Genomic DNA, 15,588 nt, shown 5'->3' with positions numbered 1-15,588 from the left:
TTCATTCAGTTTGTCACTCAGATAATTTTGAAATTATATTATGAACATGGTGTTACCAGTAAGAGTTAAATTAAAGTAAACTATGAAATTAAAATACTTTAATGTCTACCTCAACAAATTTCTATGCAATGTTTGCTTCAGAACTTTGAGCAACTGGACTACTTTTGCTGTCTTCTAATTTTTCTAAAGCATTCTCCTGAACAGATGGCAATTTCTTGTAAGTTATAGGAGCTGGTTCTTTTGGTGCCATCCAATCTGGAATAATCTTAGCATGGACTCTCCATTGGCCATAAACATTAGCCAAGTGCTTTTCAAAGACCACATATTCCAAAACATCCTTTGCTATGATTTCACTTCCATGCAACAACCTCCCAAAACGATCATAAATTGCAAGAGTCTAAAAAAATAGATATTTCAATTTTTTTTTTAATTAATCTAATTAAAAATTGTTACCTGCTGAGTATGAAATCTAACAGTTATCTGTGCAAATATATTTTCCTTGGTTATAACATCAGTGCATCTGGCATGAACAATCCTTGGAAGTTCAATATCCTTAATATACTTCCACCTAACAGTTTTATTTTTCATATTGTGGAGAATTTCAGGAACTGCACGTTCAGTAGCATATTTTACCAATTTTTCTTCATCATTCTCTGCCATGCACTCATGCATTTTGATATAAATTTCAGTGGCTTCTTTACAGAATTGTGGTGAATCAAATTCTTCCTCAAACTGCCTGACTTTACGAATTGCCATCATAGTTTTAGATTTTTTGCCAAGAAATTCCAAACTTTGTTTTGCCCCCTAAAGTATACACTATAAATATGAATACAAGCTAAAAAAGGGTGAAAATTAACCTGAGCTGATATTGGTGACACTTTCCCATCTCCCTCTGGAGGCACATAGGGCTCAAAAATCCCTCCAGTGTTGCTGATAAAATATTGACGCTCAAGCCAAGGTCTTGGAGGTAACAATCCTTGTTCCTTTAGTTTTGATCGAATCTCTTCCTCTGAGAGATCTTCAAATTTCTCATTGTAGTTGGGCAAGTCTACTTTCATAACTTTCAATCTTCTCAAAGGTTTCCATTTGGGATCCCAATGTTTCGTTCGTCTGTGTCTTACAATTTGTGTGTTTGCACCATTTACTGCGGGAGCCAAAAAGCCTACAGCAGTTTCCTAAAAATTAATTAATTAGGTAATATATTTTCCACTTTATTTTTGTATTAAAATTAACCTGCAGCAATTTGAGTCCTAGAGTGTTCGTTACACGGAGGGCCATTGTATTTAATTTACTTAAAAACACTATAGCACATAGGGCCCATAACCTATAATAAAAATTTATATAACCTCACTTTGAAGAATGCGCATGATGGGTTGCATACAGTGCAGTAAGGTATGGATTTAACTTTTTAATTTTTCTATTCAATTTTAATTTATTTTACAATATTTTACAATTTTTAAGGGCAGACCAGCAATAGCTTTTTCTAAATATATTTTTATTACAATAATATGCCAGTAGTAATGCCAATGAGCTACAATTTAATTTATCGATAAAAAGCATAATAACAAGTTTAGGAATTTCATGGAGATAGTTTTGAGTATAATTTTTTGGCTATCATGAACATGATATCAAGAACCTAATTATTTATAACACTACAATTTCAAATTTGTGTTTTTTACATTAATTTTGTGTTATATATTATATTGTATATTGTATTATATATTATACCTTGTACTTTAGAAACGTGACTATCTATAGATATCTATGAATATGTTATAATATTTGACAATTTAACCTGTCTAAACCATCATTTATAAATCTTTAATTATATTTAAATTATTAGTTATAACTGTCAACAAAAATTCTTTGTTTATTTAATGGACCCCACTAATCAAGCAATTGACAAATTATTTGAATCCAATAAGGAACATCCTTTGAAAAGGGATCTCGATATTTTCAAAAAATTATTCGAAAGATTTAAGGCTGACCCCAAAACCCAAGTAGAATGGGATAAACTACAAACATTACCTGAAGAAGCTATAATCGACTACACTACATTAAATACAGAACGTGACAAGAGTATTGTGAAGAGTATGCTACAAAAAATTATAATAGTAAAATTAAATGGAGGTTTAGGAACTTCAATGGGCTGTCGTGGCCCCAAATCTATTATTCCCGTAAGAGATGGTTTAACGTTTCTAGATCTAACACTACAACAACTACAGGTAAATTAAAATCATATTAATTATACATGCACAAATTTAACTTACTTTTAGGTCTTGAATTGTGTTTTTGGTGTTAATATACCGTTGGTATTAATGAACTCCTTTAATACACACGAAGATACTTTAAAAATTTTGAAAAAGTATACAAATTCCAATGTTCATATATTTACTTTTAACCAATCTTGCCATCCAAGAATTCATAAGGAAACCTTACTGCCAATACCTACAACGTTGGACATTCAATCCAATTTGGATGCCTGGACTCCACCAGGTAACAACACAAATCGTTAATAATAGCAAATAATAATTTACAATATATTAGGACATGGAGATTTTTATGTGAGTTTTAAGAACTCTGGTCTTTTGGATAAATTTCTTGCCAAAGGCAAAGAGTATTGTTTTCTTTCGAATGTTGATAATTTGGGTGCTACAGTAGACATCAATATTGTTAATTATATACTGGGTTCTTCCGAATCCAAATGTTTTGGACACGAATGTGTTCTTGAATTAACAAACAAAACTAGAGCTGACGTTAAAGTAATACATATCAAATAGTGCTACAATATTTAATTGTAGTAACACTTGTTAACCTGTTTTTAGGGTGGTACTTTAATTAAATACGAAGATAAATTAAGAATTTTGGAAATAGCTCAAGTACCAAAAAAACATGAATCAGAATTTAAATCTGTGAAAAAGTTTAAGTTATTTAACACTAACAATTTATGGATCAAACTTGCTGGTAAAATAAAATGGAAACATTTTTATAAGTATTTTACTTAATATCTCGTAGCCATTGACCGTCTTTTGAGCGAAGACAAACTTAATTTAGATATTATACAAAACAACAAAACTTTGCCGGACGGCACCCCAGTGATACAGCTGGAAACTATAGTGGGTGGTGCTTTGCAATATTTTGAAAATGTCGTTTCAATAAACGTACCTAGATGTCGATTTCTGCCGGTAAAAAAATGTAATGATTTGTTATTAGTAATGAGCAATTTATATACTATGGAACACGGATTCTTGAAAGTATCGCCTGACAGAATGTTTCCTGGAATGCCAGATATTAAATTGGATGATAAATTTTTTTCTAAAGTGGATGAATTTTTGAAAAGGTTCGGATCTATACCAGATATGTTGGATTTAGATCATCTTACAGTTATGGGAGATGTTGTCTTTGGAAAAAATGTTTCGTTGAAGGTAATCTAGACAACATATTATAATAGAATTGTACCAAAATAACTGCTTACATAAATTAGTATTTAATATACTGTTTTCAGGGAACGATTATTATAATTGCCGACAAAAATAAGAAAATTGAAATTCCTTCTGGTGCAGTTTTGGAAAATAAAATCATTTTAGGAGATCTACTTTTTATGGATTATTGAAAGCACAAAGCTCAATTTTAAAGAATATGATTTTAATTGGTGCATTAATTTTAAAATATCCAAATATTATTGAACGTAACATATATCATTTTATTTACAAAAAAATCAGATATATGATATATATTCTTTTTAATTTTTGAATTAATTTGAAACACCAACATTTGTGAATGAGTGTTAGACGTTCTAGTCAACAGTAGTACGTAAATTAATAACTTAAGAATCATACCCAGTTATTATTCTTAGTTTATAATAAATTGATGGTATTAACATGGTAAAACATATATTTTTTATAATAGTCTGTATATGATGTACAAATTGATTCAGCAGAAAAAAATATTGGACTACTAATAGTTACTTCAAATGAACAACAAACGATAATTCCAAATTATTAATATATTATTATTAATATATATTAAAATCACTCAAATCAAGTAGCATGCTTTGTGGTTGTTATGGTTTGTTTAATCGCAGGAGCCATTGAAATGAATTACTTGTTGACCACTCCATGGTTACATCATATTAAGCAGTTTAGTTCAGTTTCAGTTTTTGTTTGGAGAGAAATTCGTCTCACGGGGATGTAAGTATTATGATAAAAAATATGCATCTTTTTTTAATTTTAATTTTATTTTAATAGTTTTTTTAGTTCTGTTTGATACATCAACTACATTCTACAAGACCAATAAAGCATTGCCAACATGTCGAAGAAGGGAGCTGCATCTGCATCTAAGGGTTTACCAAAAATTTCTAGTAATCCGGACTTAAGAAAAGTATATCTATTACATTTATAAAAAACTGCCTGCCTCTTACAATACATATTGTTTCAGATTAATACATCACCGCGAAGGCCTAGTGTCGCCAAGCCTGGTGTCGCCAAGCCTAGGCCCTTAACCACCTTTTCTGGTAGAACACAGCCGATGGGCATCAAGCACCCTCTGGAGGTCCAATTTTTTAAGAAAAGGAAGAATCTTATTGCAGTCACCAAAGAAATTGAAGATAAGCAAAATACAGCTCTTAAATTGCATGAGACCTTGATATTGCTAAAACACAAATTAAACGAAATAGGAAAAGATGCTGTTATAGAAGATCTTGGAATCTTTGAACAAAAGAAACCTGCTGTAAAGCCTCCGGTAAAACAAATTTATATTACATATATTATATATTTCGACTGAAAAAAGTTTACTTAGTCCGAATCTTGAGAAAGAGACATCATGCACGAAAGAGACAGTAAACACAGTCCCAATACGGGAAAAACTGAAGACTTTTATTGTCTCTGTTGGACATAATCTCTCTAAAGGTTTACTCAGGCGGTATAAATGCTTTTCGAATGGTATACCGATCGAAAAACGTTTGATCCCACTGAAATTTGAGAGAGACATCAAGCACGATAGAGACAGTAAGTCTGCAAGTTTGCCACGTAGAGACCTTTACTGTCTCTCTCAAAATTCAGTGTGATCAAACACTTTTCGATAGGTAAATTAAGTGGTCTGTCGAAAAATTCAACAGCAAAATGTCTAATTTGTTTGTCAGGGGGACAACTTTTAAGGTAAATAACTATGCTTATCACGTCAAAAGTTGGCCCCCCGTCAAATTTGACATTTGAGAAAAAACTTTTCGACAAAATCCAAAAACTCATCCAATTTGTTTGTCAGGGGGGCAACTTTTAAGGTAAATAACTACTATGCTTATCACGTCAAAAGTTGGCCCCCTGTCAAATTTGACATTTTGGATTTTGTCGGTAAGTTCTTTCCTAGCTTGTACTACCACAAAGGGGAAAATTAGAAACGTTTATTGCCTCTGCCGTGCATAACATCTTTCTCAAGATTTACTCGGACAGTGTAAATACTTTTGAAACAAAATGTACAAGGTGGACCGTCGAAAAATTACCGCGAGGCGCATTACAAGCTGAGAAACAACTTTTCGACAAAATGTAAAAAGTCATCCAATTTGTTTGTCAACAACTGCTATGTTTATCGCATCAAAATTTGCCACCTGTCAAATTTGACATTTTGGATTTTGTCGAAAAATTCTTTCCTAGTTTGGTCTGCCTTGTGCACTGAACAGGACTAAACAACTTTTTTCAATTTAATTTTAGGAGGTAGAGCAAGAGCAGGGCGCTGGTGAAACAATTCCAGAAGATATTTTGCAAAGCATGAAAACGTGCATTGAAGAAATACCACGAAAATTAATTGAATTCTGTCAAAATATACTTGGTGGTCGCGGATCCATTGTAGAACTGCTCGAAAAGGTGACCAAGTCCGAAACAGGCGATGTCGTTGATCGTATCAAACAGATAAAAACTGAGGGTACTGGGTTACATAAAAAATTAGACGTAATGGTAGACATGCATGAAAAGAAAGTTAAAGAAGTTATGACAAAATTACAGACACTCGTTAACAATCCTGACAATGACAAGGATAGCAAGAAACAAGGCAGTAAAGTCGTTAAAGATCTTGAACAAAAAGTTAAGGTACGTAACTCAATGAAAATTCAAAATTTTGTTTTTAATGTATTTCCTCTAGTAATATTAGCATAAAACAGCATAAGTTAATTATATAATTTATATTTAATAATTATTTAAAAGTACTTACGACAAATTAGTTTTCGTAGGCTCCAATAGCTTTCGTATAATCATTACTTTTTATATACAACCTACAGGTTGTTTCTGAAAAATCTACAAATATCACTTATCATTTAAAATATTTTTATTTCCAAATGTCAAATTTCATTTTAACGTATTTTAACGAGTTCTTAATCTTTTAAGAAACTAAAAGAAGATGTTGAATTGCAAAAGAAATGTGTAGTAGAACACAAGAACAGGAGCAGTATGAACGCCCAAACGATCAAAATAATGAAGGTTAAAATGGGCGCGATGGAAAATAAATTGAAAAATGAAGAGAAGGAAAACGCTAACCTTGCTAAAAAACTAAAGTAAGAAACATTTGATTTTTTCAGTTTTTTTAGTTTCTTATTAAAATTATAATATAATATTGTTAAAAAATATGCCATATAAAGTTAATTATTATTAACACATGTTTTTTCGTCTATTTAAAGAAACATTGGACAAATGAATTAAAAATTGATTTTATATCCTTTTTATTTTAGAGAAGCCCAGGACACTTTAAAATTGAGGGAATCCAAATTACTGAAAGAAAAGGACGACCTACGTAAAACAGTAAAACAGCAGGAACAAATATTGCACAAAATTACTAATGACAAGAATGACTTGGAGATCAAGTATAAATTAGATATTGGAGTCATCTGGTCGGATGTTACATAGTTATTTTTACAGATACAGACACGCGGAGAAGAAAACTGGTCAGACAGAGGAAACACTTTTAGTCGAAATCTACAATGTCAAGAAAGATCTAAATGAGACAATTCGCGAACTGGAGGAACAAAAGAGGCTTAACCAGAAAATGTTTGTACAATTCGATGTTGTGAAATTCCATATGCATAATATGAGAATTACAAACAAAACGGATATAGCCGGTAATTCTCTCCAGGGTAAGAGTGATTTTTCCTTATTTTATGGTTTTGTTTTTGTACGTAATAATTCCAAAAAATTAATATGATCATAAATCTACAAGGAGTTGCCAATTAGTCAGCCAAGAAGTAACAATTGATAATTATTATTTAAATAAAAGAAAATTATTAATTAATAAATTTTGGATTCCTTATGTATTTATAGAGTACTTTACAATTAAATCTTCCATGTTTTTTACTCATATATTTTTGCACAAATTTTTTTTGTTAGTATTTTATGTTAACATAAAATTTTAAAAATTCTTGTATTGACTTTAAGTCGTGCGTGTATATTTTAGACGATGACTTAGAAGAATACAGAGATTCTATTGCCTCAAAATTGTTAATTGACCAGTTAAAGGAAAGGATTAAAGAACTAGAACAGGGTAAAACAGAGAAAGAACCTACTCCAACATCTATGGTAAAAAATTTAATTAGTTATTCGTCGGTTCTTGATTTAATTAAATTTTAGCAAGAGAAAATTTTACTATCCCCGAATAGTGAAAATATGATACGAGGTATGAATGAATCGTGGTGGAAAGTCGTAAAAGAACTTAAGGAAAATGTTACTGCAAAGTAAGTCTTTTTATTTCATTCTTGTGAAATATATTAATGAATACTTGCACAGGTTGAGTGAATTGACAAAAGTTACCTCAGAAATCACACATGTACAAAATAAGAAGAAATCAATGGAAGATGAAAGTAGTCGTCCTTCTACTCGTCAATTAAATAAAATGTTGGAAAAATATTGTGACAACTCACTTGATCTTATGCGAGACAGATTAGAATGCGAGAAAAAGATAACCAACTTTAAAGCGTTAATTGAGAAGCAGCAAAAACGTATAAACGAAATGGAAAGTCTACTTAAATACCGTGAAGCTAAAATGGACCAGTTGGTTAAGTCATATGATGATCTAGTAATGGAAAAAGATATTTTGATCGAGCTGGTGGAAGAGTTACAATCATGTTCGAAAGAAGTGAGATATACATTTGTTTTATTTACTCAACACCTACACCTCACTGTAAAAATTTAACACAGAAATTCTGTTAAAAATAGTGCATTACAAGGAGAGCTCGACCGTTATAATTTGGCGGGTTCATTGAATGCACAGCGACACCACACTTTACAAAATAGTATTAACTTTCAAACAACTTCTTTTAACATCCATTTATTTTATAGTTAAACTACGACTGTAAAGTTAAAGATCAAGTGATTAAAAATCTTCAAGAAATGATCGATCGTCGCGTCCGCTCTATGATGACTTTGAAAAATTTAGACAAAAATTGTGAAATCCCCGGAGACAGTGAACAAATTTGAAAAAATAAAATTATTAAATACAAATGTATCTTTTTATGTAATTGATTAGAGACTATAGTAGTGGTTTTTCTATGACCACTAGATGCACTCTTATAACTAAAGCTTGAAACCCGTTGTGGTATTACTGGTGTTTACGATATCGTCACTCGAAAACGTGGACCCACGACAATCTACGTTCGATAACGTGGCGTAGCGTGGAACAAATGGGTTTCTAGCTTAATGATTATTACGTAGGTTTTACAAAAGGAGTTTTCTAAACATTAATTATACAGTGTGGAAAAATATGTCCCATGAAGAAAAATTGTTATAAATTCTCTAGATTCTCTAAACTAATCTTAGAAAAGTTAAATTTTTTATTTTTGAGAATAAATTTGAAATATCCTGTCTTCCTTTACCAAACAATAATCTGTCTCTAGAAGGTCTCATCTATGCTATAAATGTTCCAAACATCCTTTACCAGAACATCCAAATTAACCAAGTCTTCCCAATAATACATCTACAGAAATCAATTTATATGTTAAAAATATATATTCAAATCAGATATTATTACCAAAATTTTTCAACAAATTGTTAAATATAGCGTACAGTGAAATAGGAAGGTAAGTTAACCTATTCTAGGGGAGTAGTTTAATTGGTAAGTATTTGTTAAATGTAATTATAAAAGTTTCATTTCGTGTTAATTTATTTATAGGTGCTGCAATCTCGGTGTAGATACATCGAAAATGAGAATCAAAACAACATATAAAGAAATTTGGAAAGGATATTATTTGATAATACATTTTTGATACGATTTTTATTTTATTACTTTAAAATTGCGTAAATGTACAGAAGATTTCTATATGGGATATTCATGAAATTCCAAAAGTGCTATTTGGGCTAAAATAGTCAGTTTTGGGAATGACTCTTGAAACTGGCTCCATTAATAGAATCGGTAAATGGGCCGTTTCACGTACTAGGAATATTTTTCTTAAAAGCGATCTCAGCCAAATTATAGGTTTGATTTTTGATGTTGCTATTTTTATGTACAATACTTTGCAAAAAACTTAAATAAACAAAATAAAATATGCTTCGACAAAAAACGAACAAAACTATTTACAAACATAATATATTGTTTAGTTAAATTTTGAATATCAATTTTTCAATCTAAATCGTCATAAATATTTTTTAATAAAAATATTACACCTGTTTTATTATATCTAGTATGCTTGGGAAAAAGAGCATGTCAAATAAGTTTATGGAAAATCAAGTTTGTTTAATTTTAAATGACTTTACAGGAAATGAAGAGCAGCGACATAGTGTTAAATATTTTTATGAAAATGACAATGAGATTAATGAAAAAAATCAAGCTTGTTTATTTAGTACAACAAGAAATAGTATCAAGTAGGTAGTTAATTATAAACAAGTGAAAACCGAAGAGATGTGATATAGATTTAATTTTTTTTATGAAAATGACAATGATATTAATGAAAAAATCAAGGTTGTTTATTTAGTACAACCAGAAATAGCATGCAGTAGGTAGTTAAAGGTAAACAAGTGAAATATAATATAGATTTAAATATTTTTATGAAAATGACAATAACATTAATGACAAAATCAAGGTTGTTTATTTTCTAGAATCAGAAATAGTATCAAGTAGGCAGTAGCAGACAGTCAATTTGTAAACAAGTGAAAATCGAAGAAATTTTTCATGGTGTAAAGCTCATCAATCTAAGAAATTAAATTGAAAATAGTTTATGTATTACAATATAATAAACCAATACATTAATATGTTTGCATTACAATAATACATGTAGGTAGAAGTACAAATACATATTTAACATTGTACTTAACATAAAATGGTAAATAATTTAGCTTTTTCATACAAATAAGATAATTTATATTTTTCTACTTATTACTTATGATTCCGATTCTCTCCAGATTCATAATTTTAGTGATTTTATCGATTGTGTTGGCATCGCTGGACTCCCACTTTGCGTGGCAGGGTCCCGGCTCGTCTCTCCTCTCTCGGTCTTTCACGGGAGTGCGCCATCACTGGCGTATCGTATTTTTGTGTTGTTGAGAAAATCTTTAAACATCCAAAATGGTATGTAAATATATCGTGTATAATTGCGTTTAAATGGATCGAAACGAATCAGTTCATCCTTTAGTGCATCTATTTTTTTCGGATTAATTGTGATTTTGGTGGAAAAACGGAAAAATATCAGAGATTGCACAATAGTATGAAAGTCCGGGCAACTTGATGTTTATGTTCCTGTCGTCATACGGTGGACACATACGTTCGTCATACAATTTTAACGTCAATTTTAGACATTTTTACATTTTTATACAGCTGTATTGTGCTTTATCTGATCCGTTTTAAATAGTAGTAAATATGGTGAGTGCCCAGTTCGATGACGTTTCTCCCAACATCTGCAATTATCGACGTGCACCCCCCATCAAATGCACCGAAATGCATTTCATCAATTTTATCCCCACGTGTTTTAGGTTAACTTCACCGTCGACGAAATCCGTAACATGATGGACAAAAAACGGAATATCCGTAATATGTCCGTCATTGCCCATGTAGATCACGGAAAGTCAACATTAACAGACTCCCTTGTATCCAAAGCTGGTATCATTGCTGGTGCTAAGGCTGGAGAAACCCGTTTCACCGACACCCGTAAAGATGAACAGGAACGTTGTATTACCATCAAATCTACGTAAGTATAAGTTTTTCTTGCTTTAGTTGCTAGAAATCATTGTTCAGCTATTAAAAAATATATAAAGTATATTTAATGGCTATAAATTTTATAACTAATGCATATATTACAATTTTTTGATTTATTAACTTCAGATTTACATAAGATAAGATAAACTATTTGTAATTTCTATCATGTGTTAAATTGAATTTACCATAACATATTGTAGAATAATTCAAATTATTAATTAGTTAAAAATTATGGTACTAATATTGGAAATAATAAAACAAATTAAATTTGCCTAATATTAGTACTATTAGTATTGTAAGCAATATTTAACTGTATCTGACATATTAAAATGCTTTTTGCTGTAGTTGTTAATTATTATTTTTCATTAAATTTTGTGTTTAACTGGGCAAATTAATGAGCTTTCTATGATCAATTAAAAAATATCTTCTACTGAGATATAATTATCTGCCTTGCTTGGATAGCAATAATATGTAATACTTAATTAATAATAGTCATATTATCTCACAAATTCTTATCTTATATATACTTCTGTGAGTGATCAAAAATAACAAAGTCTACAAGACATCATGACATGATTTGTTATTCATTTTTTGCTAATGTTGATTGTCTTCATACCAGTTTAAATTATCACAATATTTACGTTTTTCTCACCAACATTGTTAATAATAATTATTCTTTCTTCCAGCGCTATTTCTATGTTCTTTGAACTTGAAGACAAAGATCTTGTCTTCATTACAAACCCTGACCAACGTGAGAAGGAAACTAAGGGATTCTTGATCAACTTGATCGATTCCCCCGGGCACGTCGATTTCTCCTCCGAAGTAACAGCTGCCCTCCGTGTAACTGATGGCGCTCTTGTCGTAGTCGACTGTGTATCAGGTATAATTTATAATATGTAATAGATTTTTATAAACACCAAGACCCAAGAAAATATTAAATGACACCTTTGCCCGTTTCTGCATTTCAAATCTTATTCTTCAGTCACTAATGGTTACCCTTCACAGGTGTATGTGTACAAACCGAGACCGTACTCCGTCAAGCTATTGCTGAACGTATCAAGCCAATCTTGTTCATGAACAAGATGGACCGTGCTCTTCTTGAATTGCAATTGGATGCTGAAGAGTTGTACCAAACTTTCCAACGTATTGTTGAAAACGTTAACGTCATCATCGCTACTTACAACGATGACGGCGGCCCAATGGGAGAAGTACGTGTCGACCCAAGCAAGGGTTCCGTCGGTTTCGGTTCCGGTCTCCACGGCTGGGCCTTTACCCTTAAGCAGTTTGCTGAGATGTACTCCGAAAAATTCAAGATCGACGTTGTCAAGCTAATGAACAGGCTCTGGGGTGAGAACTTCTTCAACCCCAAAACCAAGAAGTGGGCTAAGCAAAAGGAAGCTGACAACAAACGTTCCTTCTGCATGTACATCTTGGAACCCATTTACAAGATCTTCGACTCCATTATGAACTACAAGTAAGTACTTATAGATGTCGTATTATAAAAAACGCTATGAAAAGTATTTTACATGATGATTGTTCATTTCACAGACCTGTTCTGAGAATAATTGACGACACAAGAACGGCCAGCTGACTTTATAGTCTTTTACTAAATAATTAAATACTTCAGAACAAATCATAAATCTTCATTTTGTTTTCAGGAAGGAAGAATATGAAGCCCTCCTCCCCAAATTGGGCATCACCATCAAGCATGAAGACAAAGATAAGGATGGAAAACAACTACTCAAAGTTGTTATGCGCACATGGTTGCCAGCTGGTGAAGCTCTGCTTCAGATGATTGCCATTCATCTTCCATCTCCAGTAACTGCTCAAAAATACAGAATGGAAATGTTGTATGAAGGACCTCATGACGATGAAGTCGCCGTCGGTATCAAGAACTGTGACCCCAACGCACCTCTCATGATGTACGTCTCCAAAATGGTACCCACCTCTGACAAGGGACGTTTCTACGCTTTCGGACGTGTATTCTCTGGAAAGGTGAATTTTTTGTTTATTGATTAATTTATGTTGTAAAGTGTAACACATTTATGTAGTATATTCCAAATTGACTTTGCAAGTTTCACTATACGATTTACATATTTCTAGGTCGCCACCGGTATGAAGGCTCGTATCATGGGCCCCAACTACACCCCTGGTAAGAAGGAAGATTTGTACGAAAAGGCCATCCAACGTACAATTTTGATGATGGGTCGTTACGTCGAAGCCATCGAAGACGTTCCATCCGGTAACATTTGCGGTCTCGTCGGTGTAGATCAATTCTTGGTCAAGACCGGTACCATCACCACCTTCAAGGATGCTCACAACTTGAAGGTCATGAAATTCAGTGTATCCCCTGTAGTACGTGTCGCTGTTGAACCCAAGAACCCTGCTGATTTACCCAAGCTTGTTGAAGGTATGTAGTTCCGTACGATTTATATTTACGTAAACACCGTATTCAACGTGCTATCGAATATCACCTCACTTAGATTTTGTACATATGATGATTTTGATTACCGCCCCAGTCTGAACACGGTGACTGATTGGTTTCTTACTGACATTTTCATTTCATCCCTAATACATACATTACACAGATAATAAACATATATTGATTAATTCTTTTTCAATAGGTCTAAAACGTTTGGCCAAATCCGATCCTATGGTGCAATGTATCATTGAAGAATCCGGTGAACACATCATTGCCGGTGCTGGTGAATTGCATTTGGAAATCTGCTTGAAGGATTTGGAAGAAGACCATGCTTGCATCCCAATCAAGAAATCCGACCCAGTTGTATCCTACAGAGAAACTGTCAGTGAGGAATCTGACCAGATGTGTTTGTCCAAATCTCCCAACAAGCACAATAGGTTGTTCATGAAGGCCTGCCCAATGCCTGATGGTCTTGCTGAAGACATTGATGACGGCAACGTTAACCCAAGGGACGACTTCAAATCTCGTGCCCGTTACCTGAGCGACAAGTACGAGTATGATGTCACTGAAGCCCGTAAGATCTGGTGCTTCGGTCCAGACGGCACAGGACCAAACATCCTTGTTGATTGTACTAAGGGAGTACAATACTTGAACGAAATCAAGGACTCCGTTGTCGCCGGTTTCCAATGGGCCACGAAAGAAGGTGTCCTCTCTGAAGAGAACTTGCGTGGTGTCCGTTTCAACATCTACGACGTTACCCTCCACGCTGATGCTATCCATCGTGGTGGTGGTCAAATCATTCCAACAACCCGTCGTTGTCTCTACGCCTGTCTGTTGACTGCTGCTCCGAGATTGATGGAACCTGTATACCAGTGTGAAATCCAAGTGAGTAAAATTTTTATTGATCACTTTTCTATACCTTTCAGCACAATTAGAGTCACTAGGCAGTTTATTCAGGGGCAGTTTTTAACTGTATCTGGTAAACAAGGACCTTGCTGGCAGTGCAATGAAAGAAGATAAATACGGTGATGGCATTTAAACGCTGCTACAGGACCTCTATCTTTATGTCCAGTTGAAGCATGCTACGGTGCCTTTACTACAGTCATATAACCATTCAATTTTTACTGAATTACATTAATAGTCACAGACTAAATAAGTAATATTATATTGTGTTTATAGTGTCCTGAAGTTGCTGTTGGTGGTATCTATGGTGTATTGAATAGAAGACGTGGTCACGTATTTGAAGAACAACAAGTGGCTGGTACCCCCATGTTCGTCGTCAAGGCTTACCTTCCAGTAAACGAATCCTTCGGTTTCACCGCTGACTTGCGTTCCAACACTGGTGGACAAGCTTTCCCACAATGCGTGTTTGATCACTGGCAGGTACTTCCTGGAGACCCGCTCGAAACTGGAACCAGACCATACACCGTCGTACAAGTAAGTATTTTGAATTACGGGTTAAATATACTTTTTTTTCATAAATAAGTGAACAATTACTCACGTATGTTTTGTTTTCTAGGACACTCGTAAGAGGAAGGGTCTTAAAGAAGGACTCCCAGACCTTACTCAATACTTGGACAAATTGTAAACACTGGGTTATGGTTAGGTTTTGTACAGATTTATTTAAAGATTATCAACCATTTAAATTTATATTTACCCAATAAATTAATGTGCTATGTTACTTTAGTAATTTTTTTACATTTAAAAATAACAGGGTCAATATATGCAGTTTTCTCACTTCAACTTCAATCCCGCAATATATAATATGAATCTGTTTAAAACTTGCATTTTGTTTTTGTGTTAGTTACAGATATATTCTGTATCCATCTTGCAGAAGTAAAGTAAAATCTAAAACAAGGCAATTTAGTTTTTATTACTCTATTCCATATATTTTACTCCACACCTACTTGAAAGAAACCTTTGGGTTGAAGAACGTTATTTTATTATCATAGATTTTTAACATAGAACTGATTTTGTTATAAGCAATATTGTTTATTCTCATTTTA

The 15,588-nt window shown here is 32.9% G+C and overlaps 4 protein-coding genes and 1 non-coding gene across 5 annotated transcripts; 4 read left to right on the top strand and 1 right to left on the bottom strand.

Moving 5' to 3' along the window:
* Window positions 1–83: 83 nt before the first annotated feature.
* On the bottom strand, window positions 84–1,381 carry LOC109609208 (probable 39S ribosomal protein L45, mitochondrial). The gene is made up of 4 exons (XM_020025841.2): window positions 1,234–1,381; window positions 858–1,175; window positions 454–804; window positions 84–397 (listed from the first exon to the last, which is right to left on the bottom strand). Exons 1-4 carry the CDS (start codon window positions 1,276–1,278, stop codon window positions 122–124), a joined length of 990 nt encoding a protein of 329 aa, XP_019881400.1. The 5' UTR covers window positions 1,279–1,381; the 3' UTR covers window positions 84–121.
* An 82-nt stretch (window positions 1,382–1,463) lies between these two features.
* On the top strand, window positions 1,464–4,025 carry LOC109609191 (UTP--glucose-1-phosphate uridylyltransferase-like). Its single transcript, XM_020025821.2, has 6 exons — window positions 1,464–2,225; window positions 2,277–2,496; window positions 2,548–2,762; window positions 2,826–2,964; window positions 3,016–3,425; window positions 3,506–4,025. Exons 1-6 carry the CDS (start codon window positions 1,878–1,880, stop codon window positions 3,611–3,613), a joined length of 1,440 nt encoding a protein of 479 aa, XP_019881380.1. The 5' UTR covers window positions 1,464–1,877; the 3' UTR covers window positions 3,614–4,025.
* Window positions 4,026–4,053: 28 nt separating this feature from the next.
* On the top strand, window positions 4,054–8,477 carry LOC109609224 (golgin subfamily A member 6-like protein 22). Its single transcript, XM_020025858.2, has 11 exons — window positions 4,054–4,190; window positions 4,248–4,380; window positions 4,438–4,740; window positions 5,706–6,080; window positions 6,375–6,541; window positions 6,716–6,847; window positions 6,903–7,117; window positions 7,435–7,556; window positions 7,608–7,711; window positions 7,764–8,112; window positions 8,316–8,477. The coding sequence occupies exons 2-11, from the start codon at window positions 4,309–4,311 to the stop codon at window positions 8,451–8,453; spliced, it is 1,977 nt and encodes a 658-aa protein (XP_019881417.1). The 5' UTR covers window positions 4,054–4,190; window positions 4,248–4,308; the 3' UTR covers window positions 8,454–8,477.
* Window positions 8,478–10,404: 1,927 nt separating this feature from the next.
* Window positions 10,405–15,440, top strand: LOC109609223 (translation elongation factor 2). The gene is made up of 9 exons (XM_020025857.2): window positions 10,405–10,536; window positions 10,938–11,152; window positions 11,847–12,040; window positions 12,166–12,634; window positions 12,819–13,155; window positions 13,264–13,570; window positions 13,785–14,467; window positions 14,762–15,019; window positions 15,102–15,440. The coding sequence occupies exons 1-9, from the start codon at window positions 10,534–10,536 to the stop codon at window positions 15,168–15,170; spliced, it is 2,535 nt and encodes an 844-aa protein (XP_019881416.1). The 5' UTR covers window positions 10,405–10,533; the 3' UTR covers window positions 15,171–15,440.
* Window positions 13,648–13,718, top strand: LOC126264420 (small nucleolar RNA SNORD31). The gene has a single exon (XR_007547139.1). It is a non-coding gene; the product is annotated as a small nucleolar RNA SNORD31 (small nucleolar RNA).
* Window positions 15,441–15,588: the final 148 nt, after the last annotated feature.

The sequence above is a fragment of the Aethina tumida genome, chromosome 1 (genome assembly GCF_024364675.1).
Source record: "Aethina tumida isolate Nest 87 chromosome 1, icAetTumi1.1, whole genome shotgun sequence".
Taxonomy (NCBI): Eukaryota; Metazoa; Arthropoda; class Insecta; order Coleoptera; family Nitidulidae; genus Aethina; species Aethina tumida.
Note: the sequence above shows the minus strand (reverse complement) of the source record. Positions and strands in the feature narration are given on the sequence as shown.